The sequence below is a fragment of the Suricata suricatta genome, chromosome 6 (genome assembly GCF_006229205.1).
Source record: "Suricata suricatta isolate VVHF042 chromosome 6, meerkat_22Aug2017_6uvM2_HiC, whole genome shotgun sequence".
In the NCBI taxonomy this organism is placed as follows: domain Eukaryota; kingdom Metazoa; phylum Chordata; class Mammalia; order Carnivora; family Herpestidae; genus Suricata; species Suricata suricatta.
In genome coordinates this window covers 23,384,192-23,409,770 of record NC_043705.1, presented here as the reverse complement: position 1 = coordinate 23,409,770, position 25,579 = coordinate 23,384,192, and the positions used below count along the sequence as shown (strand labels likewise).

At 48.4% G+C, this 25,579-nt stretch overlaps 1 protein-coding gene across 3 annotated transcripts; it reads right to left on the bottom strand.

Annotated features, from left to right (window-relative positions):
* Positions 1–19,335: 19,335 nt before the first annotated feature.
* CSF2 (colony stimulating factor 2) lies at positions 19,336–24,725 on the bottom strand. Of its 3 annotated transcripts, XM_029941422.1 has the most exons (5): positions 24,549–24,725; positions 24,411–24,452; positions 20,897–20,929; positions 20,359–20,496; positions 19,336–19,644 (listed from the first exon to the last, which is right to left on the bottom strand). In XM_029941422.1, the coding sequence occupies exons 1-5, from the start codon at positions 24,705–24,707 to the stop codon at positions 19,516–19,518; spliced, it is 501 nt and encodes a 166-aa protein (XP_029797282.1). In that variant the 5' UTR covers positions 24,708–24,725; the 3' UTR covers positions 19,336–19,515. The 3 variants fall into 3 exon arrangements, with proteins under 3 accessions (XP_029797282.1, XP_029797283.1, XP_029797284.1); XM_029941423.1 differs by lacking the exons at positions 24,411–24,452; positions 24,549–24,725 and adding an exon at positions 21,008–21,207; XM_029941424.1 differs by lacking the exons at positions 19,336–19,644; positions 20,359–20,496; positions 20,897–20,929 and adding exons at positions 22,505–22,907; positions 23,620–23,745.
* Between the last annotated feature and the right edge of the window lie 854 nt (positions 24,726–25,579).

Sequence of the window (25,579 nt, the reverse complement as noted above, 5' to 3'; positions counted from 1 at the left end):
GAGACAGACAGTGTGAGCAGGGGAGGGTCAGAGAGAGGGAGACACAAAATCAAAGACAGACACCAGTTTCTGAGCTAGCTGTCAGCACAGAGACCAATGCAGGGCCTGAACCCACAGACCGTGAGATCATGCCCGTAGCCGCAGTTGGACACCCAAACATCTGAGCCACCCATGCGCCCCACCTGTATTTCTTATCTTAATGCACTGGATAGGACTTCAGTACATCATTGAATAATAACATGGATAACAGATATTGTTGTCTTATTCCTGCCTTTAATGGGATTTCTTCTAATGTTTTTCTGTTAATGTATATTTGCTATGGATTTCTAGCATATTCCTTGATCTTATTAAGGACACTTCCTGATAGTGCTAGTGTAAAGAGTTGATTGAAGCAATGAGTGAAGCAGTAGGCTAATCTTGCTCACAGCCCATTAGACATAAAGTAGCCAGGGCCACCAGAGAAGTAGAGACAGGGCTGCAGGTGCTCTAAGCAGGCCAGTTACCCACCCTCTTTTCTTGCTGTCTCAGGTTTGAAAGGGACCTCATGAAGAAATGCTTGAGATGAGCATGAGTGGGTCCTCAGCAGCAATGGAGAAGGCTCAGGCCTGTGTGTATAAGTATGTATGCAGGGATATATATGTGTGTGCATAAGTGAGCATGTGTGTTCATTCTCGTCCTGGTCCCTGCATCAGCGGGCTTATGGCACCCTGTGTTGCTGTCCTTTCTGCAGCAGGGCAAGAGGGGTTCCTGACTGCTGTGTCTTTTGGGATTGTTGTAGTTTTCTGTAGCAGCACCCCTGTGTCATTTGCCTCCACCCCCTAGAGGCAGGCAGGGTGATGACTGAAACATCAGACCTGTGGTTTCCATCACAGGAAGTGATTTAGATGCTGAAAGCTAATTTTAGATGAGTTGATATGGGGTTTTCAAAGAATGTTTCAGGGGAGGTTTCAGACTCAAGGTTCAGCCCCTGCTTCTCTCATCTACAAGGGACTGACAGTATCCCACAGTCATTGTCACTGTCTAGCTGGGTGAGCTCATGTCCAGCTGGGTAGTGCTCTTGGCTAGAAAGCTACAGTTGGTTTTCCCTGGATTCTAAGCTGCCTGAGTCATTGTTTCTGGTCTCAACTCCAAGCAGAATCTTGTGACTCAGCATAGGCTGGCTATAGGCCAGGCTGACATGGGGCCTCTTACCCTGGCAACGGCTGCCTGGGAGGCTCTGAGGGTCCCATCAGGACAGGGCCATCTACACTCACCCGGGCTGAGGCCTGGGTCAGAGATGAGGTGAAGCTTCTGGCTCAAGAAAAGTGTCATCTTGATTAGCAGGCACTTAAGTAGGGCATATTCTCCAGGCCATCTGCTTCCTGAGCCTCTTAGAAGGGAGGTACTCAGACCCATTATGGCCACACAAGCAATTCCATCATTATTTAAGCCCTGGAGGTTAGGATTCCTTCTGGTAGCAGCACACGCGTGTGCACACACACACACACACACACACACACACACACACACAAATAAATAGAGGAATTATCACAGAATTTTCAGAGAGTCCTGTCCTCCTGGAGCTGAAGCCCCACTGGTGAGAACCTCCAGAGCTAAATGGTTTCTGTTTTTTAAGGCCTGAACACAGAAAATGGAAGATGGATTGTCTTTGCTCACCCACCTTACCTTTGATCACCTCCCATTTCCACAGCAACCCTTGCAGCAGAGAATGCCACCCCCATTCTCAGAGAAGAAACCAGGTCTCACTCTGCTGAAGAAGATAGCCCAGAGTGATAGAGTATAGGGTCAGTCAGAGCCAGGTGAGGTGCTAGCCGCTGCAGGATACTGCCAAAGGGAGGCTTAACATTCAGTGAAGGATCTCTGCATGTCTCATCCAGGGGGCAGCCAACTGTGATCCCTTGCCACAAGCCTGGGGCCTCTGGAAAGCCAGGGAGAATGTAATGGAATTCTCTGCCAGTGCTTAGTCTACCCCTTGTCCTGCTCTGAGGTGAGAGGTAGCCTCAGAGCTGAGGCCAGGCCTTTAGGTCTTATTTGGTATGTAAGAGGAGATGCTGCTGCCCCGAGAGGCTATAGACAGATGTGTCCAGAGGCAAACAGGCAGCCTTCTCTTTGGCTTCCATAACCAGTCAGTCCCCTGAAGAGAACCAAACAGGGAAGGACTCATGACCAAAGCTAAGGCTGGGCTCAGATCCAGAGAGGAAGAGAGCATTCTCACAAAGTCTCCGGTATTTATAGACTAATAACAGAGTTAGATGGTGTAAGCTAAGCCCTGCTTGAGAGTTCCATAGAAGGTATCTTTGACCTATTTTCAAGGCCTGTGGTGGCAGGAGGAATTTTTGGCCACATCATAAAGAGTTTTGCGGCCACCTCTGATAGACCCAGCTCAGGAAGTTGTAATTTTCCACTATTAGGTTGTTAGTCACCAAAGCGATCCCTGCCCCCAGCTCCTGGCTCCCGCACTGCAGCAGGCTGACACAGGTGGGCTCTCCGGTGCGGAAGTCCTGCCACCTTAGGTTAGACCTCGGCAGCATGCCAGAAGTTTAGGTGTCCCTGAGCATTGAGGTTGGGCCCCCTCTGTGTGCCTGACTTATTTGTGGAGCCTTACAGCTCCATTCCAGAATTTACATAACCATCTTGAGCCCTTTGTCTTCACGGGGAGATTTAGTATGGGCAAGAAGTTCCTTAAGATATCAATGAAGGGATGTGGGTAGAGAGTAGCTCCCAGAAAATCCACTCAACAGAAGACCCATGTACTCCATGGTATCAATAACTGTGTGGCCCAGTATATGACCTTTCTGGGGGCATTTTCATTTTAAGAAAAGAGAAAATCTTATGCCAAAGAAATACATTAATAGAGATATACATACACTACTTTTAGAAAACCATGCTCCTTGCCCATTAGAAAGATGGAGTTATGTGGTATTCACACTTAGATCCCCAGGCTTCACTCAGAGAGGCAGAATTAGGTGTGACCCACCCCTCTGTGGGAATCTTGTCTAGTTAGTCCCCTTTTCCAAATTCCTGGGTTGTCTCATCTAAGCTCATGGGCTTGCCTGGGTACCTCTGAGGAGCACCACTGCTCCTGGAATTGGAGCATTGCCAGGCTGAGGGCTGAGGAGGGCTGGCGCCTGACTCCTGCTCCTAAAGTCATAGGGATAGTCATGCATCTCAGTTGCCAGCTGGTGGCATTTTCCTAAATGGAAAGGCCAGGAGTGGAGTCCTCTCTGGCCTTTGAGGGAACGTTCCTCCCTGACCCTTCAGCTGTCTCTGGCTTGGCCTCTGTGATGATCTCTCAGTGAAGGCGTGTATGTGGTGGACACAGGGAAGCAGTTTCTGCCTTGGTAGCAGGCAGAATGGGATGGGAATGAAGGAACTAAGTTTCTTCTGGTTTTACTTCTACCAGAAACAGTCTTAATGTGGCCACAGTAATTGGTTGGTTGGTTGGTTGGATGGTTGGTCTGAAAGTAACCCCTCTTTTTCTGAAGTCCTGCTCCCTTGGTTCTGGAGGAACCAAGGATTTACCCAATGTCCCAGGTGTTTGGGAGCCTCCAAAGGCCCTTTTCATGCCTGTAAAGTGACATCCCTCACCTCTGTCTCTACGAACATAGCCAGGCCCTTGATGCTGATGTGGATCAGAGGAAGGATCTGAGAAATAAATTCATCTCCAAGCTCTGGACTGTCTTCTCAGGGCAGGGAATTTAGGAAGAGGATAGCTTGCTTCCTGTGGGGAGGTGGGAGTAGCAAATGAGCCAGGACTGCTCCAGGGCAAGTATAGAAGGAGACTTTTGGTTCATGTACAATACTATAGTCAAGAAACTGAGGGAACACTCAGGTAGGAGTGAGGTGACCACTCTGCCCCCAGAAAAACAGGAGTCTGAGTTTATAGGAAAGTGACTTTTAAATAACACAAATGGGCAAGCCCCAGACATTACCATAATCTCCTTTCGCAGATATCCTTTCCACAGTGTTTCTCACACGTCTCTACCTTAATCAGTAATGCTGACCAGCATGAATGCCTTTCAGGGTGACTCAAGACCACTTCTTAGGCTGACCATTGTGCCTTGAATCTAGACCAGTATACAGCTTGGAATGGGGACCAGCCCTGAATGAACAACAACCCCTAAACAATCCTCAGGCTGTCACTTAGCCAAAAGTCTCACCAGTCACTTTTCTTTTAGGCAAAAGATAATAGTGGCTTGAATCATGTGGGTACAGTGGAGATGGTGAGAAATGTTGGATTCTGGATATACTTTGAAAGGGAGAGCCATCAGGATTTGCTGATGGATCAGGTATGGAATATGAGAGCACAGGGTCAATGATGATTCCAAAGGTTTGCTTCTGAGAAGCTAGAAAAAAAGTTGTGAAGTCACCTGAGATAAGGAAGACAGTGGACGGGGTGGGTTTGAAGGGGAAGATAAGGAGTTTACTTTTTAAATGTAAAATGGATGATAATATTCACTTCCCAGGGCTATAGTGAGGTTAAATAAGATAATATATGAAAGTGCCTAGCACTACCACATAGCCAGCTTTCAGTAAATGTCACTTTCCCTTTTCCTGTCTCATGCAGGTGGCTAAACTATGAGCAACTAGGGGTCTCTCCTGCCACTTTGATCAATTGCCTTTCTGTAGAAATAATGAGCCAATCAGATGCCAAGTCATTCTCTTCTCAGGCGGTTTTCTCACCCTTAAGAAAACTTTCACTGTTGCTAACAGGGTCTTTCACTTTGTCAAAGTTTTTTAGTGATGTTGACATACTGGTGTGATGATGAGCTTCTTCATCCATGGTACCTTAGAGCACAGGCAGCCCCTCTCTCTGCGCCCACTCTTTCCATGTCAGTCACTCTGTGGGTGGCACATGAGCAGGAGGCGATACTGTCTCGTAACACTGAATAGACATTAAGGGAAGGACTTTCTCTGGAATCTATACTTCCTATTATCAAACTATAGCTGACATAATATTAGATTACAACTTCCTCTTAGCTCTTTGAATCAAAATAAACTTTTGACTCTGAATATGGCACATTACAATTGCTGAATGAATGAAACAAAAGAGGTTATAACATGTATAGTAAGAAATTTTTTCACAAAGGGTATAAATGTATACCTAACTCTATGGATGGGGAAAAAGAGGTGCCTAAAGAATGCTAACCAGAATCCCATCTCTGTAAAGGGGATGTCTTTTACTTTGCTTGTTTAGATTTTTAACAGTAAAGATAGCATTCTTAAGACATTAGAGTAATTTCTAAGAAGTTTCTGATATGTTCAACTTAAGATTTGTACAGCACAGCCACACGATGGGCTGGCTTTCTCATGAAATCTTTTTGGTGGGTACACTGCTTCATCTGAAAGATAACCTGACCCTGCTGTAACTACAGTGGGACAGGTCGAGCAGGGGCATGTGAGATGGCAATAGCTTAGGAAAATGGATAACCTTCCGCAGAAGTGCCCACACGTACCTCTTCCTCTGAGTTTGGTGAGTGCCCAGACCCAGGGCCATGTTCACTCTCAGAGAGACCCTTTGCTCTAGTCAGAAATGTAGGAACTACTCTGGAATTTTATTAGGCACCTGTATACTGGTTGATGGTGTAAGGGCTCCAGGTAAACATGAGTCACCTTTAATAGCTCAAGGATAACAACTCTGTGTCCACCTCTACTTGAGCTACTTGTAGGACTGACATATCTGAAAACAACGATCTCATTCTTACTCTGTTTAATTTTTGGAGATTGGTTCGTGGGCACCTGCCACTGTGAGCATTAGCAAGTGAATCCCAAATACACATGCTTCACTGGCCTATAAAATCATTCAGGAAGCAAGCTAAGTTTTCACATGGTCTCTCAAGAAAGCTATCAAACTGTGCAGAAGCAGAACATTTAAGTACCTGCCCTAGGATTGTCCTGATCTGATGTTTTTCTTGGGCCCATTCTTAGAGTCCAGAACAGCCCAACTCTTGAAATATAATCCAATTCTCAAACCCTCTGACCCTTGGAGTCTTACTGCAGTGTGCCAGACTATCTGGGGGAACATCACTGGATGGGTCACAGACATCCTCCTTCCCCCCACAAGCCACTGAGGTGTACTGATGGAATTGGCTTCAATGCACCATTTGTGCCCAAAATTGAATGTCCCTGGAGGGCTTCTACCTCATTGCTGATATTGCCATTTGTGCTGCAACTGTCCTTGCCTTGTTTTCTGCCCCTTTCATCTTGACATCCCAGTCCTCTTGCTTTGATATTTTTGGGGATTGATGCTGAGTGGAGAGAAGAGCTCACCTTCATGGGGAGCAATGGTTTGAGCATGTGGTGAGCAGCAAATCTCTGCTGACCACTGACTGTTTCTATCTTTACAGCTGTCCTCTCCCAGCCTAGAGTGCTAAGCTCTGTCTAACATTCTTCTCTGCTCGCCCATGGTCAGAAGCTCAGAAGATGTTTCAGACAGGGAGGATGTCCACTGGCATGACTGATTACCAGCATGCTTCAGCTTCAGTGGGCATCACCTCTGGGTGTCACCCTGCATTGTGTCTAGGCGAAGGTGCTGAGGGGCAGTCAGTCTGATGGGCAGCAGATGTGGCATCCACCCTTCAAAGTTCCAGCAGTTCTAGGTACTGGAGCTTTAGGCAGAAGGGTACTTGCTGTATCTCAAGTCCAATTCCTCATATGACTAGGATCATGGTGTCCTGAGAGTGAGACACACCCTGTCAGGTTCAGGTCCCAGGGCTCCCTCACCTTCTCTCCCTGCTTCCTTCTGGATACCTCTGGCTCTGTCCAAGGGCATTTGAAAGTGGCCTTCAAGAGCCCAAGCTAGCTCAGAAGCAGAAGGTGGGAGGATCAAGGAAATACTGGAGAATTCTTTTGTTTAATGCTTTACTATCTATGTCCTCCTCTAGAATGTAAATGCCAGTATGACAGAATCTTTCTTGTTTCTCCCTTGTCCCCAGTGCCTGAGACTACCTGATATACAGTAATTAGGTTTTCAATCAACATATATTTGTTTTAATGAATCAATCCGACCATCCATGTATACCTGCTTCAGAACAGCTCATATTCTAGTCACTGGGCTGTTTGGCAGAAGAAGAGCACCTCCTCAGAGGTAAGCAAAACAAGCCTACTGTGACTCCAGGAGATGCGGAAAGGTCCTTTTAGCAGAGTGGCAGCCAACCATAGGCCACATGTCTCTTTAAAAGCAGCAGGAAGCCAGGCTCTGAGATAAGCGTAACTGCCAATGTGATAAAAATGGGGAGAGGGACATAAGGTAGAGAGGTGGGGCTGCTCCGTGGGGATGTCCAGGCCTCTGTGGCTGGCCAGACAGCACCACAGGCTTCCTGTGGGGAAGAAGGAGAGGAGATTCCCTCCAGAGGCCCTGGATCTGGGGCTGCCCCAGCTGCCTCACCCTTGACCTCACTGAGGTGACTGAAACACAGGGCTGTTGTCCTTCACATCTGCTGGTCTTGGACACTTAGGGACCTGCTCTAGGGAAGGTGTTAGGCCCATGTGTTCTCTGCCCTGGCTCCCTGTGCTTCTCTGTGTTTTAGTGTCTCTGTGGGTAAAATGTCTCTACCTCACTAGTGGTTATGAAGAGTCAGGGATGTCTAGGAGGAGGGTCTCCATGAGAACCAGGGGCTGGAGGCTCCAAGAAGTGAGGCTGAGGAAGGCTGGGATGTGAGGTATGAGAGGCAGCCTGGGGGTCATGGATGGGCCAGGTAAAGCTCAAGATGAGGTAAAGCTCCTAAGGCAGGCATGGGAGACACTTAGAGGCCCTGAGATCTAGCTGGGCATGCTGATGCTGCTTAACAAAGACCTGGCATCTCAGTATGTTATCCTGCCTGATTCATGCTGAACAGCAAGGAGGGTAATATAAGAGCACCTGACAAGTCTCAGAGGCTTGGGTTCAAGGCTCTGGTTGTATGACTCTGGACAAGTTATTTCTCTACTCAGAGCTTTGGTTACACCATCTGTGGAAGAGGGGTTGTGGTCTCACATGATTGTGGTGAGCATTAAAGAAATGATGTAAGTCATACCAGTGACACTATGGACTCTAGCTCCTCAGTTCTACCAGGGTCATCTTCGAGGGTGGGGATGGTAGGGGAACTGTGGAGGACTGAACTAAGGAAGCCAGAAAACCGCTGTCCTGACTCAGTAGCTTGCTCCACCCTGGCTTCTGGCCCAGATTCTGGAGGCCTTAGTCAAGGGGTGGGTGTCAGAGCTGGGGGTTTCCCTGTAGGTTCCATGGGACAGAAGCATTGTCTCTCTCTGGAAAGCCCTCACAACAGCTGGATATACCTCTGCCTGAGAAGAGCTCAGAACTGCCAGAACAGATGGGTGGACCAGTTGGACCTGCCCCCTGGGGAAACCCAGGCATGAGCTGGCATCTGGACCTTAATACAGTTCCTGTCCATCCTGCTTTAACAAGGCTCTGTGGAAAGCTTGAAGAGAGGCCGGGGTAATGCACAGGCTGAGGGCTGCTCTCACCTGAATCTTGATTGGCATCGGGTCTGTCCAAAAGTCTCCCAGTGCCTGCACTATCCAGGTCTCTTCCGCTCACATCATCTTCTCATTCCCCAATACCATCTCACTCCACCTGTCCTGGAGGCCTTGCCAAGAGATGCCACCTCACCCTGTACTGACTTGCTCTCTCCAAGATTAGGGCTATTTTCTGACCTGTTAGACTCCCCTTGCCTCCATGATGCCACCATTCCTGGCACTCTCTGGACCAATCCTTACTTATGCAGCTCTCTCTTCTTCTGCCCATTTGCTAGATTTGCGGATAGGTACCTTGGGGCTTGGTTCTTTCTCTCCCCGGTTATACTAGATATTTCAAACTTGTGAGATATCTGTAGACCAAATCAGGGCCTACACCCTCCAAGCAGATCTCTGCTTTTTCTTCCAGAGGTGATGGCACAAATTAATGCCACCATTAAAGACCTAAAGGGAATCCATCAGATCTTCATTTAATTCACTAGTAAAAATCATATAAGCCCCTAGAAGATGGTAGTGGGCTACTACCAATTCAAGAAGTCGTAGCCACAGTTATAGCCACTGTGCCTTCCAGATGTGGTATCTTCACTTCAGCAGATTAACATGGCCCCAGGCATTGAGTGAGTGGCCACTGATCTGATTATTTCATTCTTTTCCATCCCTATCAAATAGTTTGCATTCACTTGGAGAAAACGGTATAAATTCACAGAACTGGTTTATCCCTCCTTCCCTCTATCATAACATATTCCCAAGAAATCTGGACCATTTGGACATCCCACAGAATATCACACTGGTCTACTCTACCAGTAATGTTATGCCAGTCAGACAAGGTGACCAAGAAGTGTTTAACACTTTGGTGGCCATGACAAGACACATGCACTCCAGAAGATAAGCCCTATGAGGTTTCAGAGTCTGCCACATCAGCAAAATTTTTGCAGATCCATTGGTCTATGGCATGTCAGGAAATTTCCTCCAATGTATAAGAAAGATTGCTACATCTTGTACTTTTCATTATGAAGAAGGAAGCACGTTTGGTAGGCCCCTTAGGGTTATGGATGCAACCTGTTACCCACTTAGGAATATTATTATGACCCATATTCTTGACAATAACACAAAAGCTTGCCATCTCTGAGTGGGTGCCCAGGCAGGAAAGGGCTCTGCAGCAGTTTCAGGCTATAGTACAAGTAACCCTGCCATTTGGGCCATATAAATGATCAGAACCTATGGTTTTTAAGGGTATGAGTAGTAGGGAAATATGTTGTTTCCCTGGGACTATGGAGCAATGTCATAACACCTACATTGGGGAATTATATACATTTTGAAAACCAATTCCTGTTATACTTCTGAGCCCTAGTGGAGCTGGGGCAGTCATGAGCTGGAACTACCTGTGACGAGTTAGTTGGTTTCTTACAGACATACTAAGCCACAAGGTCAGGTGGGCCAAGCAACAACTCAGTATAAGATGAAAGTCCTACATCTGGAATCAAATATGAATAGGAATGGAGAGCACAAATAAGCGTTACAAACAGGTAACCCAGACCCCATGTCATCCACCTCTGTGGCACAAGAGCGTGTCATACCTATGGCTACATGACTCACCCCCTAGGACCAGCTGATGAAGGAATTAAAAACCCAAGCTTGGTTCACAAATAGGTTAGATCAGTATATGGGTGATGCCAAAAATGGTTAGTGATTATACTACAGCCCCACTCAAGGGTGAACTTGAACCGCAATAGTAAGGGAAGTCCAATGGGCTTGAGCTTCAGGTGGTACATCTGGCCATTGACTTTGTGTAGAGAGATAGTCTGAAATTAAAATATATATGTATTCATGTACAATGGCATATGGCTTGGCTGATTGGTCAGGCACTTGGAAGGAGAAAGACCAGAAGACCTGAAACAGGGAAGTTGAGGATAAAGGAATGTGATGGACAAATATTGTTGGTACAAAGTATGAGGAGTTTCATATTACATGGTAATAGTCACCAGAAATCATACCACAGTGGAAAAGGTACAGTAATCTCGTAGACATACTGACTCATCCAGCTGATACTGTCCAGTTTCTGTCATTCTACCCTAGTGCTGGCTCAATGAATACATGAATGTAATAGCCATGGTGGCAGACTCTGCACAAACCCAATACCAGGAGTTCTTACATATTTGCTCTAGTTACTGCCACTGTCCTATGTCTAGCATACCAGCAGAGACCAGCCCTGAGCTTCAGATAGAATATTATGTGTCTCTTTAGGGATTTCCTCTACTGAAAAAAGGTACCATGCCTAAAGTCATGCTTCTTTCCAGGGGCAGCCTATATCCAATGACTGATAAGCATGAAGGAATAAAGTCTTGATTTCCTCCTCGCCCCAAGTTAGGAAAACTCTGAAGGACCATTCCAGCTCCAGAATCCTCCTTGGAGTTAGCTGAGGCTTTTATTGTGACTGCATTAAATCCAGCTTCTCCCGGTGCTTATTCTTGCTTCCCTTCCTTTCCCTTCCGTAAGCAATCCTGCATGCTGATCTCTGTTTCAGAGTCTCTGTCCCATGAACCCAACCTGAGGCAACAGTCTGGTTATGATTTCAGCAAAAAGATACCTTCAAGGGAGAAATACCTTACCCCTTCCTAGAGGGTTCTTGGACTCTATAGAGCTGAATAAGTTCCACATCAGCCTCAGTTTTCTTATCTATGAAAAGGACTAATCACCTCATCCTCATCTGGCCTGGAGTGTCTCCTCTTAGCTAGAATGTTTTAGGCTTTCAGGTCTCTAGGCCCTGGAGGTCATAAGAATGACAACAGAAGTTGGCAAATTAGAGCTAAGCAGTTTCTGATAAATGGGACTGCAACCTTTACCTGGCACTCTCCAATGTGCCCACAGAGTCTGGACTCACAGTAGTCCCTAAGAAAACCTTTTTGAGGACAAGCAGGTCCACCATGCTATGAGTAGGTAGCCCCAGGAGGAATATGGGGGAAGCTTTCCTTGTCCTCCAAGGCTGGGAAGGGGAGGTGGGGACAAGAGAGTGGATTGATTCTTGAATCTAGCTCCAGGGACAGCAAGGGCCACCACCTGCTTCCTTCTTGGGGACCATGGGATAGGGGGAATCGTGGTCCTGGAAAAAATTTATCAAACTCTTTGATCATAGTGACAAGAAGAAACTCCAAGAGCCTCTAAGACCAAGCTCAGGACAGAACTTCCACCACTGTAACAGCTGTGTCTTTGTCTGTCACTGCCTGGGACTCTGTCTATCTGTCACTTCCACTGTCCCCAACTGGTCTTTGCATCTTTCTCATCCAAGCTCTGGCTGAATCTGTCAGTGCAAGGGAATCTGTCAGTATCTGTCATCTGTTCGTTTCCGGAGCCCTGAGCTATGTCTGTCAGTTTGTCAGTGTTATGGACTATTCTGATTTTCTGACTCCTGGACTACTGGATTGTTTGACTCTAAGGAAAGATGCTCTTTCTTATCATGGGAGCTTACAGTAACTAGGGGACCTAGGCCCTCAGCCATACCTGGTGGTTTTGTTTGGTCATGGAGCCCAAGTCTGGCTCTCTTCCTGAATTTCATAAGCACAGGAGTTTTTGGTGTGACAGTGGCCCAAGACATGGCCTGCAGCTCTTGCAGCTTTCCCTGATTTCTACCTGTGTTCCAGCACTGGATGGTGTGCATTTCCAGGGGGTTAACTGGTAAGAGATGGGGTGTTAGGGTCTAACTGAGTCATAGCTCTTCTCTGAACCTGGGCTGGGTACAGCCTTATTCCCAGCCCTGGGGAAGGCTAGAGCTTCTGTTTCAGTTGAGGACCTGGGAGGGGCCTACAATAGTCGGCCCAGAGAGATCCCAGTGGGATAAGAGGCCTGAGGGCTATGGGGGTCAGTCAAGGAAAGCTTCCTGGGATATAGGAAGAAAGTGGAGAGTATGAGTTACTGTGTAGTTTATGACTGGAAGCTGTAGCTCTAGGAGCAGCTGCTGATTCCCTGGCTTCCCCTCCCAGTACATGAAGTGACCCCACCCTTATCCAGCCCTGCTGGCAGAAGAAGCCTGGGCAGGAGCCAGGGCTTCCACCAGGAAAGCTTGGGGCTGCCCCAGGCTCTGGGTAGGAGGAAACATGACACATTGCCAGAAAGCCGAGTTTCCCTCCCTTCTGTTTCCTTTGAGATAGTACCCAAATCCGTTAAGTGGGAAAGGGAGCATGCAGTTGTGCTGGTATTGGGTTACCAGGTCCCCTGGCTCCTGGGTGGCCCAAAGTTATCCTCTTCACTCACCTCTCAGATGCTGTTGTTGATAAAGGTAATGATAGCAACATCCCTTGCTATACATAAGTATCTTAAAGCCTAATGCTGATCTGCTTCCACAGAGCATTTTCTAAACCTTGAAAATTCAAAATGCCTTTTCATCTTGATTTCCATAAAACCTATGTGCATTTCCTTTACTTATAGGTGAGAACAGACTCATTTTCATCAGACCCTGAAATATAGCCACTGCTGGCACCCATATAGTGAAGAGCCCTCCTCAGACCTGAGGGATAGAGAAGTACTTCAGAGCATAGACCCCACATTCCCTGAGGGGCAGATGGTAGTGTACTGTAGGGCCCAGTAGGTGGGTAGGCAAGCCTCAGAGTAAGTGTTGAGGCAGAGTATGCCTCAGTGGAGGACATGTCCATTCCTACTCAACACTGGTAGAGTCCCTTGAGGAAATGGATGTCAGGAGCTTAACAGATGTCAGGCACTTGGCTGAGATACTTTCCAGGCATAGGGGCCTGGGTATGGTAGAACTGTGGCTGGTTGCCATTCCTGGGGCCTAGAGTTGCCATGAGGGAGACAAGGCTGTGAGCGGCGAGGCTATAGGTGTGTACAGGGATTTTGAGGGCCAACGTGTCATGGCTGGGTCTTAGGCCAGAATGTACAGCTTGATGTTCACCCTGAACCAACAGGCAGCCCATATGGGACACGGCCAGACTAATTACCTAAAATGTAAGCATCTCAAGGGTTGGGTTCCCTGCAGAGCCTGGCACAGTTCCTGATACTTCATAGGCACTCAATAAATATTTGTTGAATGAATTCATGAGTATGTCAATCCATCCAGATGCCATGGAGAGAGAAGCAGGATAAGTCTGTGTAGAGATTAATGCCTCTGGGCCGTCTGAGGTGGTAGTCTGTGTGGGATAGGTGGGCTAGGCTGGGGCAGGGCTATAGGCTGGCAAAGTGGGCAGATTTGTTTAAGGGGCCAGGAAAGTGAAAGTACCAGGATATGATGGGGGATTGACTAGGGGATGGTGACCCTGAGAGGAGCTCAGGATGCTGTGTCTGAGCCCCTTAGCCTGGTCTCTCCCCTAGGATGGTAGCACATCATAGTTTCCCTGGGGCCTTCCAGGGGCTATGGGGCAAGAGACTTATGGACAAGGGCTACACTGAAGAATGCACTGGCAAGACACCATCCACATCCATGTCAGACTGGGCCCTTTTTGAGTGAACTGCTACCAAAACGAGATGCTAGAAGTTGACAGAACCCCTATATAGCCATGGTAGCATGGGGAAGTGGAGAGTGTAAACTGATTTCTGCTCTTATCAATGTGCTTATTTCCCTGCAGCCTGTCCAAGCCAAGCTCCCCAAGGGCAAGTCCAATAGCCCTGTGAGCACCCTCTGAGGCTTAGTCGGATTTGGGTTTTGTTTCCCAACAATTGGCTTGTCAGAATGTTGACAGTTGGGCAAGACTGAACAATGTAGAGAAGAATTTCCAGTAATAACGAGGACTTTGAAAAGTAGTTTCAGATCATGTGAAAGGAGAGGAAAGATCCAGAATCTGATGGACAGCAGTCTACAAGAGGTAGGAAAACCAATAATATTGCTTACACAAGACTTTTCCATGGAAAAATATTTAATAATAACTATTAAAACTAAAATATGTATATCCAGTGACCCAGTAATTCCACATCATTTCCAGCAATTCCAGCAGAAATGCATACATAATACTCACCAAGATGGGAATACAGGAGTATTTGTAGCAGCCTTATTAATGTTAGCCAAAAAGCAGAAACAGCTAAAATATCCATCAGCAGCGAAATGGGAAAGTGCATGGTGGGACATGATGGACTCCTATGCAGAAACAAAATAGACTACAGCTCTATCAAAAAACAGAAAGAATTGCACAGACCTAATATTGAACAAAGGATGTCAAACATAAAAGAGACTACAGTCTATGATTCCATTTAAATGAAGTTTAAGAAGGGCAAGATGAATCTGTCGTGATAGAGGTTGGACACTTAAGGTGGTAGATACTAACTAAAAGGGAGAAAGCAGAGGCAGCCTTTGAAAAGGAGTGCTAGAAATGCTCTGTATCTTAGAGCTCTCGGGTGCTGGTTATATTGGTATAGGCATATACAAAAAGTTACTGAAATGTACACTTAAAGATTCGTGTACTTAACATACAACTCAAAACTCAAAATAATTTTTTTTAAAAAAGCTTTACTCTGCCTCCAGAAGAACTGCAGGATCTTGAAGAAATGTGGATCTTCCCCTTGGGTAAGGGCCAGGAAGTATGTTTGAGGGCAGAACCTGGGGAGTTTGTGCTGATCTTCCCTTGAAGTGAGAAAAAGAAAAGAAAGGGAGAACAGTTTTTAATTAATCATCTCTCAGGTTGAAAGAGCAGGTCTGGGCCAGAGATAACATCAGTGGCAGCAACATGAAACTATTTCGCTGCTGTTATCTCAAACCACAGTGAAAAATAAGTTGTGAAGCTGCATCTTTCCTGGCAGCCATAGCTCAGGGTCTCCTCACAGGAGGGAAATTGGTCAGCCATTTCTGAGGGCAACAACCCTCTGAGGGTCCAGAAAGGGGGCTTCTGCAAACCAGGCCTCAAGATTCAGTCTAGCTTATCTCCTTTGTGGTCTTGCAGAAGTCCCAGGCCTGTCTTGGCCTTGGGAGAAGTGTGTTTCCAGCACTAACAGAAGGTGAGATGGCCCCTCACCATCCCCAGCTCCCTTCTTGGGGCTTGCCCTGCTCTGACCTGCTCTGCAGACCTGGATACCATGAGCATTCTAGCCTCCCCTCTCCTCAGGAAAACAGGGCCAGCATCAGGACACTCTTAGCAGAAACAGGTTTCCCTGACCTTGCCCTAAGCGTCAGGACAGTAGACCTTCCTGTGTCATAGCAGGCTGGTCTGGGGCTGGTGCCTCTCTGACCCTACCACAACTCCACTTTACAGTTTTAAGGAGACTGAAGCCTAGGAGAGACCCAAATACCAGATATCTTTTTCATGAAGCACATGTAACAATGTGGGAGGGTCCACGACAGGAGCTGCTGGATTCAGCCATGTGCCTTCGACATAAATAGCAAGTTACTCAGAAGCCCAGGTTGGCACACTATGTGTCTGGTGCATGCAGCTCTGCCGTCCACTCTCATTTATATAGACCCTGAATTCCTAAGCATGCACATGTGTGGGAACCAAGATACAAGAGGGATAAGGGCTCAGGTCCTAGTTTCCAGGGCCAGTCCTGCCCACTTGGGGCTGTGTGGTGCAGGCCAGATGTGTAGCCCCCACCTGTCACTCCATGCACAGGAGAGTTGTGAGGTTAATTGAGGATGCCTGAACAGTAACTTGCAAGCTCTAGGGCTACAGTGAGAGCTTTCCTGCCTGCCAAGGAAGCATAACCAGGCCTCACTGACTGTCCATGTTATGTCAGAAAGAGCAGACATCCCTCTAGACATCGAGCAGCCCCTCTTTGTAAGCTAATCACCTGCATCTTGGTTGAACCACCGACTTGGGGAATCGCTTGATGCAAGCTACCACCAAGAGCCCCATTTACTTGAAGACACTGAAGATGCAAATTTTCTGTAAATACGGGAACCACAAGATGCCCACTGACCTTGGCATTTAGTATCTCTCCTCAGATCCAGCCACAGCCATGTTTATAGTCATCACAGGGTAGAAAACCAAGGAGAAAATACACCTGCTATCCCACCACCCAGATCATCATCCCAATTCCTTGCTAGCCCTTAGCTCACTTGGTGTCATCCCACATCAATACCATTCTGGACCTTTCACAGGTGCCTTGCCATGTTGGCATGTTAGCTTCATGTCCATCATTTTTTTTAGTGGACTGACAAATTGGCTTTTTCTGTGGATGAAGCTTCCCTCCTTCTGTGTGCTCTCCCAAATTTGAATGCTGAGTCAAAGAATGTAACCCCACTGTGGCCTGTGACAGAGACCACCATGTGGCTGCCAATGGGGCTGTTCTAGTTCTTGAGGCCTCACATGTGTGAGAAGTTTGCACAACCACTTAAGTGGGTGTCTTAGATTCCTGGTTCTAACCTCAGTACTACTGACTTCTGAGGGCAAAGGGGAGCTCTAGGAGGTAGAGGGTGATAAAGAGTTGAGGTAGTCCCTGGAGAGACCCCTGTGAAGTAAAGGGAAAGGGACTGTTCAGTTGTCCTGGGAAGTCTTGATGTACAGATGAGCCTGTGTTCTCAGGACACCCAGCTCTGTGCTCCCTCCTGGTCTAGAGGTGGACCTAGCAAAGCCAGGAGTGTTTCTTCAGGGTCAGAATAGGCCTGACCCGTATCTGTCCATGGTTATCTTCCTTGGAGGGATGTAATTTGAACCTTTTCCCTGGCATCCTAGGGAAAGGGAGGGCATAGGGCCATTCCCAGCCAATTGTGGGTCAGGTCAATCTCTTGTGCCCAGATATCTAGCCATGAGCTCCAGCCTTCCAGTGTACCAGCCTCTCCATATATTCTGAGGCAGTAGAGCCAGTAGGCTCCCAGAGAGCTGTGGGCTCAGGCCTGCCAGTACCCACATGCCCCTCCCCACTGGTTCCAGCCCCCAACAGGAACCATTACCACTGTCTAGATATGAGCCTAATTAGAGGGGAAACTAGGGCACATAGAAAACCCAAGTGGCTTGGGGTACCTGGGTGGCTCAGTTGGTTAAGCTTCCTACTTTGACAGGTCATGATCTCACAGTTCATGGGTTCAGGCCCTGCATCAGCTCTGTGCTGACAGCTCAAAACTCAGAACCTGCAGCCTGCTTCAGATTCTGTGTCTCCTTCTCACTCTGCCCCTCCTCTGCTTGCACTCTGTTTCTCAAAAATAAACATTAAAAAAAAAAAAGTAAAAAACCGAAGTGGCCCTCACCACAGGATCTCTTCATGGATGGCCTTTTGGTGACCAAGGTTTAAGGGTGGCAGGGGAATGAGGACAATTATTTCTTGTTGAATAGCTACCTATGTTCTTACCAACTTTCTTGTTTTCCAGAGGAGGCACCAGAGTCTCTTGATCAACCTTAGTTTCCCTAGAGTTGAGCCACATTCTCTGAGGCCCTTTAGCTTGACAAAGACCCTGAACCTTGGCTATGGTCTGACCTCTGGGGCTAGAGCCCACCCTGCCTGTATGGACTGTGGCTGAGAGACTGAGGTGTCTGTTCAGTGTCACAACTAAGTTAGTGACAGGCCAGGCATGTGTACACCCTAATGTCCTGAACACAGCAATGGGATGACAAGGGTATACATGCTAGCCCCCCAGCCCTCCACTGTTAGATACCTTAGACTGAAGCAGTGAAGTGGTAGGTCTTGTCGTCAGTGTGTCTCCACAACCCCATCCTGCCATGCATCCTGCGGGCTCTGGTGCTCATTACAGAGGAGTAATCTTGGGAACCCCTAGCACCCATGCGGAGTGGCAGGTGAGGGGAGATGATGGATTATATTTAGAGCTCACAGTCTGTGGGGAGTACACCATGGGCTTCCTCGGGGCTTTGTCTTCATTATCTTTGGTCTCTGGCCCCATCAGCCTTGATACCCAGAACTGAGTTACAGGGCCACCCTCCATGTCTGAGATAATTTGGCAACTTTACTCAGTCACACTTGCAGATCTGGCCTGATGTGGCCTATCAAAGTGGAGATGAGCTGGGAGTGGTCTGTGAAGCCTGGAGCAAGGAATGGAGGCAGGCAGGGCTATAGTATGTTTGTGCCTTGGCTACACGCATAACCCACAGCTCCACATCTCGGCAAGCCCTATCAGAAGGTAGATGTTGCACACTCCCTACAGGTCTGCGTTGGGCCAAACTGTGGTTGCAGCTTGATAACCTAATGGTGTTCCAGAGCAGTAGATCTTTATCTTTCCTGGTTTGGTAAAGGAACTCATGGTCTGGGAGGTTTGGATTGTAGGAGGCTCTTACCTCCAGTAAACTCTTCAAATCAGGGTTAGGGTTAAAATTGAAGATAAGGGGATCAGAGTTAAGTACCTCAGTCTGGCAGCACTTCAGGACCAGAGCAACTGGTAGATTCACTACGGGCAGGACCCCATGTGCTGGGAGATTAGGCGTAACAGCAGCTGAGGAGTGGGCTGTTAACACACCAAGGGGACCCTGAAGGGTGTTGTGAGGGGCTTTGAAGTCAGATAGCTTTACTTTTAAGTCAGTCAGTTTACTTTGAAGTCAGACAGCCATTTGACGGTCTAGGAAAAGCTAGGGGGGTGGAGATATCCCTGGATGTTTCATCCACCTGGCCCAGGTTGCCCACTGTGCTCAGTCCTCTGGGTGTAGATTCAAAGCCCCTATTCCCCTGAGCAGTTTACCAAGTTCTGAAGGGCACAGGGAGAAGAGGGCTAGTAATAAGCTGCACAGACATTGATGGGGCCCCTACTATGTGTCCACTGGCACTGGAGGGACAGCAGACGAGCAGATGAGGTGGGGCTCCCACTCACCCTCCTGGGCCCCCACCTGAGAGACCGCGGCTGCCCAGGTCAGGAGTCCTGGCTATGGGACCATCAGCCCCAGCCCTTTGCCCCTTCCAATTTACCAAGGCCCAGGGAGACTAAACTCTATCACAACTCTCACTCACCAGCATTTATATACCCCAACTTTATTAAAGTAGCAGGTGCTGTTGTATCATTTACAGAAATATTCCCTCAGGCACACCCCAACCCCCATTACGCACCCACAGTCTCATCAGCCAGCCCAGAGCCAGCAAACTCCCACCCCACCCTGGCTATAAATTGTTCCTGAGGCTCCTCCAATTCCATTTCTTGCAGCTGTAACCAGGCTTTACTGAGAAGATGAAGTCTCACAGGCTGCTCTTGACCCTTTTACAGGATTTCCATCCTTCTATGGATATGACAACACTCTGTAAGGCTTCCTTGAACTGTGAGAAATTACTTTTCTCAGTAGTACAGTTCTTGGGTGATTCTGTTGGCTAAATAAGAAATACGTATTTAAATCATTTTTAGTAGAAAAAAAAGAAGCAAACTTGGTTCTACCAGCCAAAAGGGTCCTGTAAACCCTCCATCCCCTAGGAGATAATGGGCAGGCCCTTAACGGGCCACTGGAGGCTGTATGGTGATAATGGAACACAGGGTCTGAGGACCATCCATAGCCTTGGGGAGAGAGCAGCAAAGTGTGGGCAGGTCCCATGGCTGCCCAGGACAAGCAGGGTCAGAGCACACAGGGGATGTGTAAGCAGGAAGTCAAACACAGAGGAACACCTTGGTCATTTCCCAAGAACACGCCCCCCTAAACAACTGCCTATCCCCATATAGTGGGCTCCCAGTGGGGCTCACCAGCCCTGAAGGAATTCCAAGAGCAGGGCAAACCACAGCTCCCTGGGACTGGCCATCCAACCAAGGTTGGCACTGAGCAACCCTTCCCAACCAGCCCTGTCTCAGACCTGCTCCACACTGACCCCTGTGCACAGGGACTTTGGCAGAGGGCATAACAGAAACTTCTGAAACAACCCCTAAATTCCCACTCTCCTAAGCCCTAGCTACTCTCAGTGAGTGTACTTCTTTTGGATCAGAAAGTAGTACCTGAGGCCTCACATGTGGCAATGGGGGCCATAAGAAGTCCTTTGTCCCATTCAGCCCCTGGCTGTAGTGGCATGAGACTCCCCTAAGAGCAAACAGGAACTTACTTCCAGCTTTGGGCAGATTCTGGTGAGTTCTTTCATGTCCTTATAAACCTTTCTTATATGATGGTCATGCGCGTTGTGTTTCGTAAGTTGCTTCAGGGTAGAGATGAAGACCTTTGTAAACTCCCCATAGCAGGGCTCCTGAAACAAGGTTGGGGGCACTGGAATGATGGTGGTGTAGAGCAGAGCAGAAGTTGACCTCCATTATCATCCATCCCTGGTCACCCTGGCTAGAATCCCTGAACTCAAATTCAGGCCCTACCCTGATTGTCCCACAGGACACTGGTAGGTACTGTAAGCTGTGCAGTGAGTGGTCTTTCCCCAGGCCCAGGGCTGATCTAGGGTGGTGATCATACAGCCTGGAAAAGCCTAGAAACTGGCTAGTTCATCTGTTAGCTGAGCTGGAGGCTCCAAACGCAAACTCAGCCTTCCCCCCAGATTTCTCATTCTGGTATCTTTTGTTCTTTGCCCTGGGTGCTGACGGGAGTGATGATCCCTCTCAGATGTGGTAAGAAAGGTCCACAGAGAGATTGCACCTTACCTCACTGGTGTTCTGGGGCCTTTTGAAGGAACCCTGGAAGAAAGAGAAGCTGGTCAGAAACACAAAGGACCACTAAGAGCAAAGTGATGTTTGATGAAGACCCAGACTTACATTGTATATAATGTTGTCAGCCGAAAGTTCTTTCTGAATTTCAGCACAGACTGCAGTGTGATTGTCATGAGCAGATATGCTGGCTGTCTCCATGGAGGCAAAATGGTTTTCTGATCCCCAGAGTGCACAAGCCAGGAGCATATACAGGTACATGGTATGACTGGAGGGTAGCTCCAAGCTGATCTGAGCCCTGGGCTTGACTCCACATTTCTGTGGAGAGGAGTACCTATATATGTGAGTCTAAGGAAATGCTAAATCTCTTATCAGTCATCACTGGCTTACGTGGAAGACAGAGAGGACCTTATCAGTGGGCAAGATATGCTTTTCATGCATTTTCTATGACCACAGCACACTTCATGGATTCTTGTTATTGCTGAAAATCAGGCTTGGTCTGAGAATTTTTATTTGTAATCACATCTAGAGTCATGACCCTTCTCTTTCTGCATGTTGGGACAGGTCTTTGGCCAGGACTGGTGCTGTCTGCAGGTGCAGGCTAGAGCAGAGAGAGTAGGTGGGGTGGAGAGAAAGCCAGGCAGGGGGAACAGCTGCACCAGGCCTGCTTCCTCGGGCCCATCTATCAAGGAGAAGGCTGGCTTTGCTGTCCACCTGACACTCGAGGACACACCCACTTCCTCATTGTCCACAGGAGGGACACGAGGGAATGGGTTTCAGGAGCATGGCCTCCAACGGGGCTGGCAAAGGGAAGAGAGGAGCACTGGTCTTTCTTGGCCTGAAGGCCTGGGATTTTAGGGAAGGCACCTGATTAGATGCAAAACTTCATGTAAAAATAAAAGCAGCTTAGAAAAATGCTACACCAGAGCCATGTACTAAAAAGTTCTGAATTTGCATTCTGATTCTCATAGATTAAGATCACCCATTTGGGGGAAAGTTTGGTAAATATGCTGAGCTCTGGCCCCTGTGGGTTTTGTTTTGTTTTGGTTTGGTTTGTTTGGTTTGGTTTTTTATGTTTGTTTGTTTTTTGTTTTTTTCTTGAACAGCTAGTCTATCTACTGGTTCACCTTAGGAGCAGTTGAAGTCCTGAGTATGAGGGCTTAGGTATAGCCATGGGGCCCAGGCCTCTGAGGGGCGTAAGTGTTTTGCCTCACTCAAGGCCAGGCCCATTCAGCCAGTGGCTAGCCAAGCCCCAGGAACCCCAGGAAATATAAATTCCTTTTTCTGGAGTAGAGTGACCACTGACCAGGAACCAGGTTCCTCGGACTTCCAAGTAAACCTGAAAACCTTGTCATGCATTGGGACTACTTGAGCACCCAGGAAAGGATGTCTAGGTGTGCAGAATATAGCACCCAGGCCATCTCTCGCCTCCCCTCTGCTCTGACAGTGCTGTCCCTCAGACCCCCCAAGCCCTGCAGCGCCTCCCATCCTTGCCCCGTAGGGGAGGAGAGCACCATCAGCATTCATCATGCTGGAAAATAAACTGGAAATTGCACAAATAAGAAGAGGCTTTTAATAGTTTATTATTATTGTAAAACACCTTGAATAAATATAATGATCTCAAATAAATAAATAAATAAATATTAAAATACATAAATATATAAATAAATATTACTGATCCCTGCCAATGTAAAACATTGCTCGCTCTCCCATACCAAACCCATATCAGGGACAGCGTGTCCCAGTGCAAGTTTGTGCTCTGCCCACCCCTGCGCACGGCCACGGCCCCCACTATGGTCCCTCCAAGGTGAAGATCCTGAGTTTTAGCAATCCATAGGTTCAAGGGCAGTGATTTGTAAGGTGCTCTCTCAGGGCTGGCTACTGGCTGGCCTGGCCTGCCTCCCTTCTAGGCTTGCTTCCAGCAGTCAAAGGGGATGTGAAGCAGAAAATCCTTCAGATTCTCTTTGAAATTTTTGAAGGTGATAGTCTGGGTTTCACAGGGAGTTTCCTTAAAAATAAAAGAAGAAAAAGAAAACTGAGTCCAGGTATGAATGGGTAATGTGAGGGAAGCACCAGTGTGTTTCTGCATTGCCTGTTAGAACCCATTCTGGGCCCACCTCCTGGCTCGGGTCAGGTGACAGATTGCCACCATGTGTCACCCAAAGGGTGCACAATTCCGTCAGTCGCAGCCAGGGGCAGGCACCTGACAAGCTGCCTTTTTTCTCAGAGGCCAGCTCCAGCGACCCAGAAGGGACAGGAGTCAAGGCCACAGACCTCACTTCTCACAGGAAAGGACAGTTTGGGGCCTTTGTCCAATCCAGATATGACCCCCTCCTTATTCCCATGCAATTTAGGCACCTCACAAGGGACCAGGGGGAAAGTCCTGTTGGGAGGTAGCACTTGGGCCCAGGAATGTACCCTGCTTAGGCAGGCCCTGAATTTCCTGGGGTTTGCCTCACCACTGAGCTCATTAATGATAATAAAAGCATAAGCATACTCCCACTAGGGAGTATGTAGGCTCCCAGATCCATGGCTTTAACTCCTAGAGATAACAATAGGCTGGGCTGTTGGCCCTCTGAAGGGGCTAATCATTACAAATCTGTTGACACAGAAACCCTTTGGGGTCTTGAACAGCTACCATGGAAGTCCCCTCATTTTACCCAGTCCTCAACCCTCCTAGGCCAAGACCTCCAGCTTGGGAACCTGACATGGACACTCACCGGCGTAAGGGGACAGTGCTGCTTGTAATGGTTGGCCATCATTCTCAGGGGCTGCTTGAGGCTGATGAGACTACCCCGTAGGCCCTGTTCATACAGCCTTAGGTGGGTCTGCAGGCATTTTGGCTCCTGTGGGAAATGTCCACTCCTTGGTGAGTAGTGGCCAAGTGCCCTCTGGTGGGCACATGACATCCTCCCCATCACTCTTTCCTGTTCTCAGCCCTGTCCCCCAAGAGTAGGGTTTGGGAGGGGCACAGGATGATGCCGGGTCTAGTCATACACACTGCCCTGTTCATGCAAACATGAATCTTCACCATTTGGCTCAGGCCACCCTCAGCTAGCACAGTCACATTCCCTGGCATCTCAAGAGGGTCCCAGTCCCCAGGAAAGGAGGTTGCTATCCTCCCATCAATCGGGCAGAAAGGAGCAGCATGGGACATCCCCCAGACCTGCTGTGTGAACAAAGCTTGATCCTGAAATACTTCTGCACCTCTCTGTAGTCAGCACTTTGGTCTCCACAGGTCTCAAAGTAACTCCTGCTTACCCACCAGTCTCCTGGTGACCCCCACCCCCTTGAATGCTAGGTCTCTCCATGGCTTCTCAGCTAATGAAGGAATTTACATGACTGCCACAGGGGCAAGGCCACTGGCCACCTGAGCACCTCTCCTTCTGGTAGCCAGGCAACTGGAAAGAAAGTGGACCCTGTGAGAGTCCATCTAAAATGGAGCTACCCCCCACTCCCCACCGCCAAGGTAGAGGCCTCTGGGAAGGTGTGTCAGAGAGAAGTATCTTACCTCAGGGTCAAACATTTCAGAGACAACTTCTACTGCTTCATTCTGTAGAAAAGGAAAATACCATGTTACCAAGCTGACGGGGCCGGGCCGGGCCAGTGCACTGGCTCAGGCACGGCCCACACTCCCTTCCTCACTCACCATCACAGCAGTTACTTCACTATTTTTCTTCAGAAGGCTCAGGGCCTCCTTGATGGCATCCACGTGCTGCCAGGGCCGAGTGACAAAGCTGGGTGAGCTGGTGGGTGCAGAGATGCTGCAGACCACAGTGCCCAGGAAAAGCAGGTTCTGCAGCCACATCCTCCTGAGGACTTTAGCCTTTCTCTCTGAGCACTGGGCTCACTGGCAAAAGAGCTCTTATATACACAGTTAGAGGAAATGATTAATGGTGACCACAAAACGCCAGGGAGGCGGGGGAACTACCTGACCTGTGGAATCTCCTGGCCCTTATCACACATGGGAACGGTGAGCCTTTCCTCCAGGTGGTCAGGCTCAGGGGTTTTCGTTAATAAGCCCTTCCAAGAATTGGCAGCGCATCCGCCTGCCTCCTTAAGCACTCTCCAGCCCTCCCTGGCTAGTCTGCCCAGTGAGGCTGCCCCCTCCCTCTGAGGGGCCTCTGGGCACAGCTTTGACTTCCTGGCCTGGAGTGGCCAGGGCGGGGCCTGAGAGACACTGGATCAAGTGCCTACACCCAGGCTCCCCACCCTGCCTCTAATCCCAAGAAGACCCTGGGCTGGCTGTGCCCACCCTGGCCCCATTCCAATACCAGCCTCTCCTTCTCCTCCTAGATCCCTCTCCTCTGGCCACAGTGAAAGACCTGAATGGGACGAAGACCCACACAGGCCTGCACCCCAGTCACCTAGGCAGATTCTAGCCAAATGGCATAGTCCTGTGCTCCAGAGCAGGATCCAAAGCTGTCAGCAAGGTTTGCCCAGCCAGGGACTTCTGCCCCATAGCCCGCTGTGAGCAGAGAGAATGGCATGTGTGTGTGCATCACGTCCAGCCAGTGAGATTGCAGAACATTCCTTCATAGTAAGATCCCATCTGATGGCAACAGTCCTGGTTTTCAAAGCTGTGTTTACCCCGCAAGCTGCAGAGATCAGCTAGGGTGGGTGAGGGCCCTGAGTTCAAATTTTAACTCAGCACCACCTTGCTGAATGACTCTTCCCTCA

What these genes read in the sequence shown, in the direction of transcription:
- CSF2 (XM_029941422.1), bottom strand. Translation starts at nt 24,707, where the DNA reads ATGTGGCTGCAGAACCTGCTTTTCCTGGGCACTGTGGTCTGCAGCATC. An exon ending in CTGAAATGTTTGACCCTGAG is followed by an intron (nt 20,930 to 24,410) that starts GTAAGATACTTC and finishes TCTTTCTTCCAG; the next exon opens with GGTTCCTTCAAAAGGCCCCA. An exon ending in GGCCCCAGAACACCAGTGAG is followed by an intron (nt 20,497 to 20,896) that starts GTAAGGTGCAAT and finishes ACCTTGTTTCAG; the next exon opens with GAGCCCTGCTATGGGGAGTT.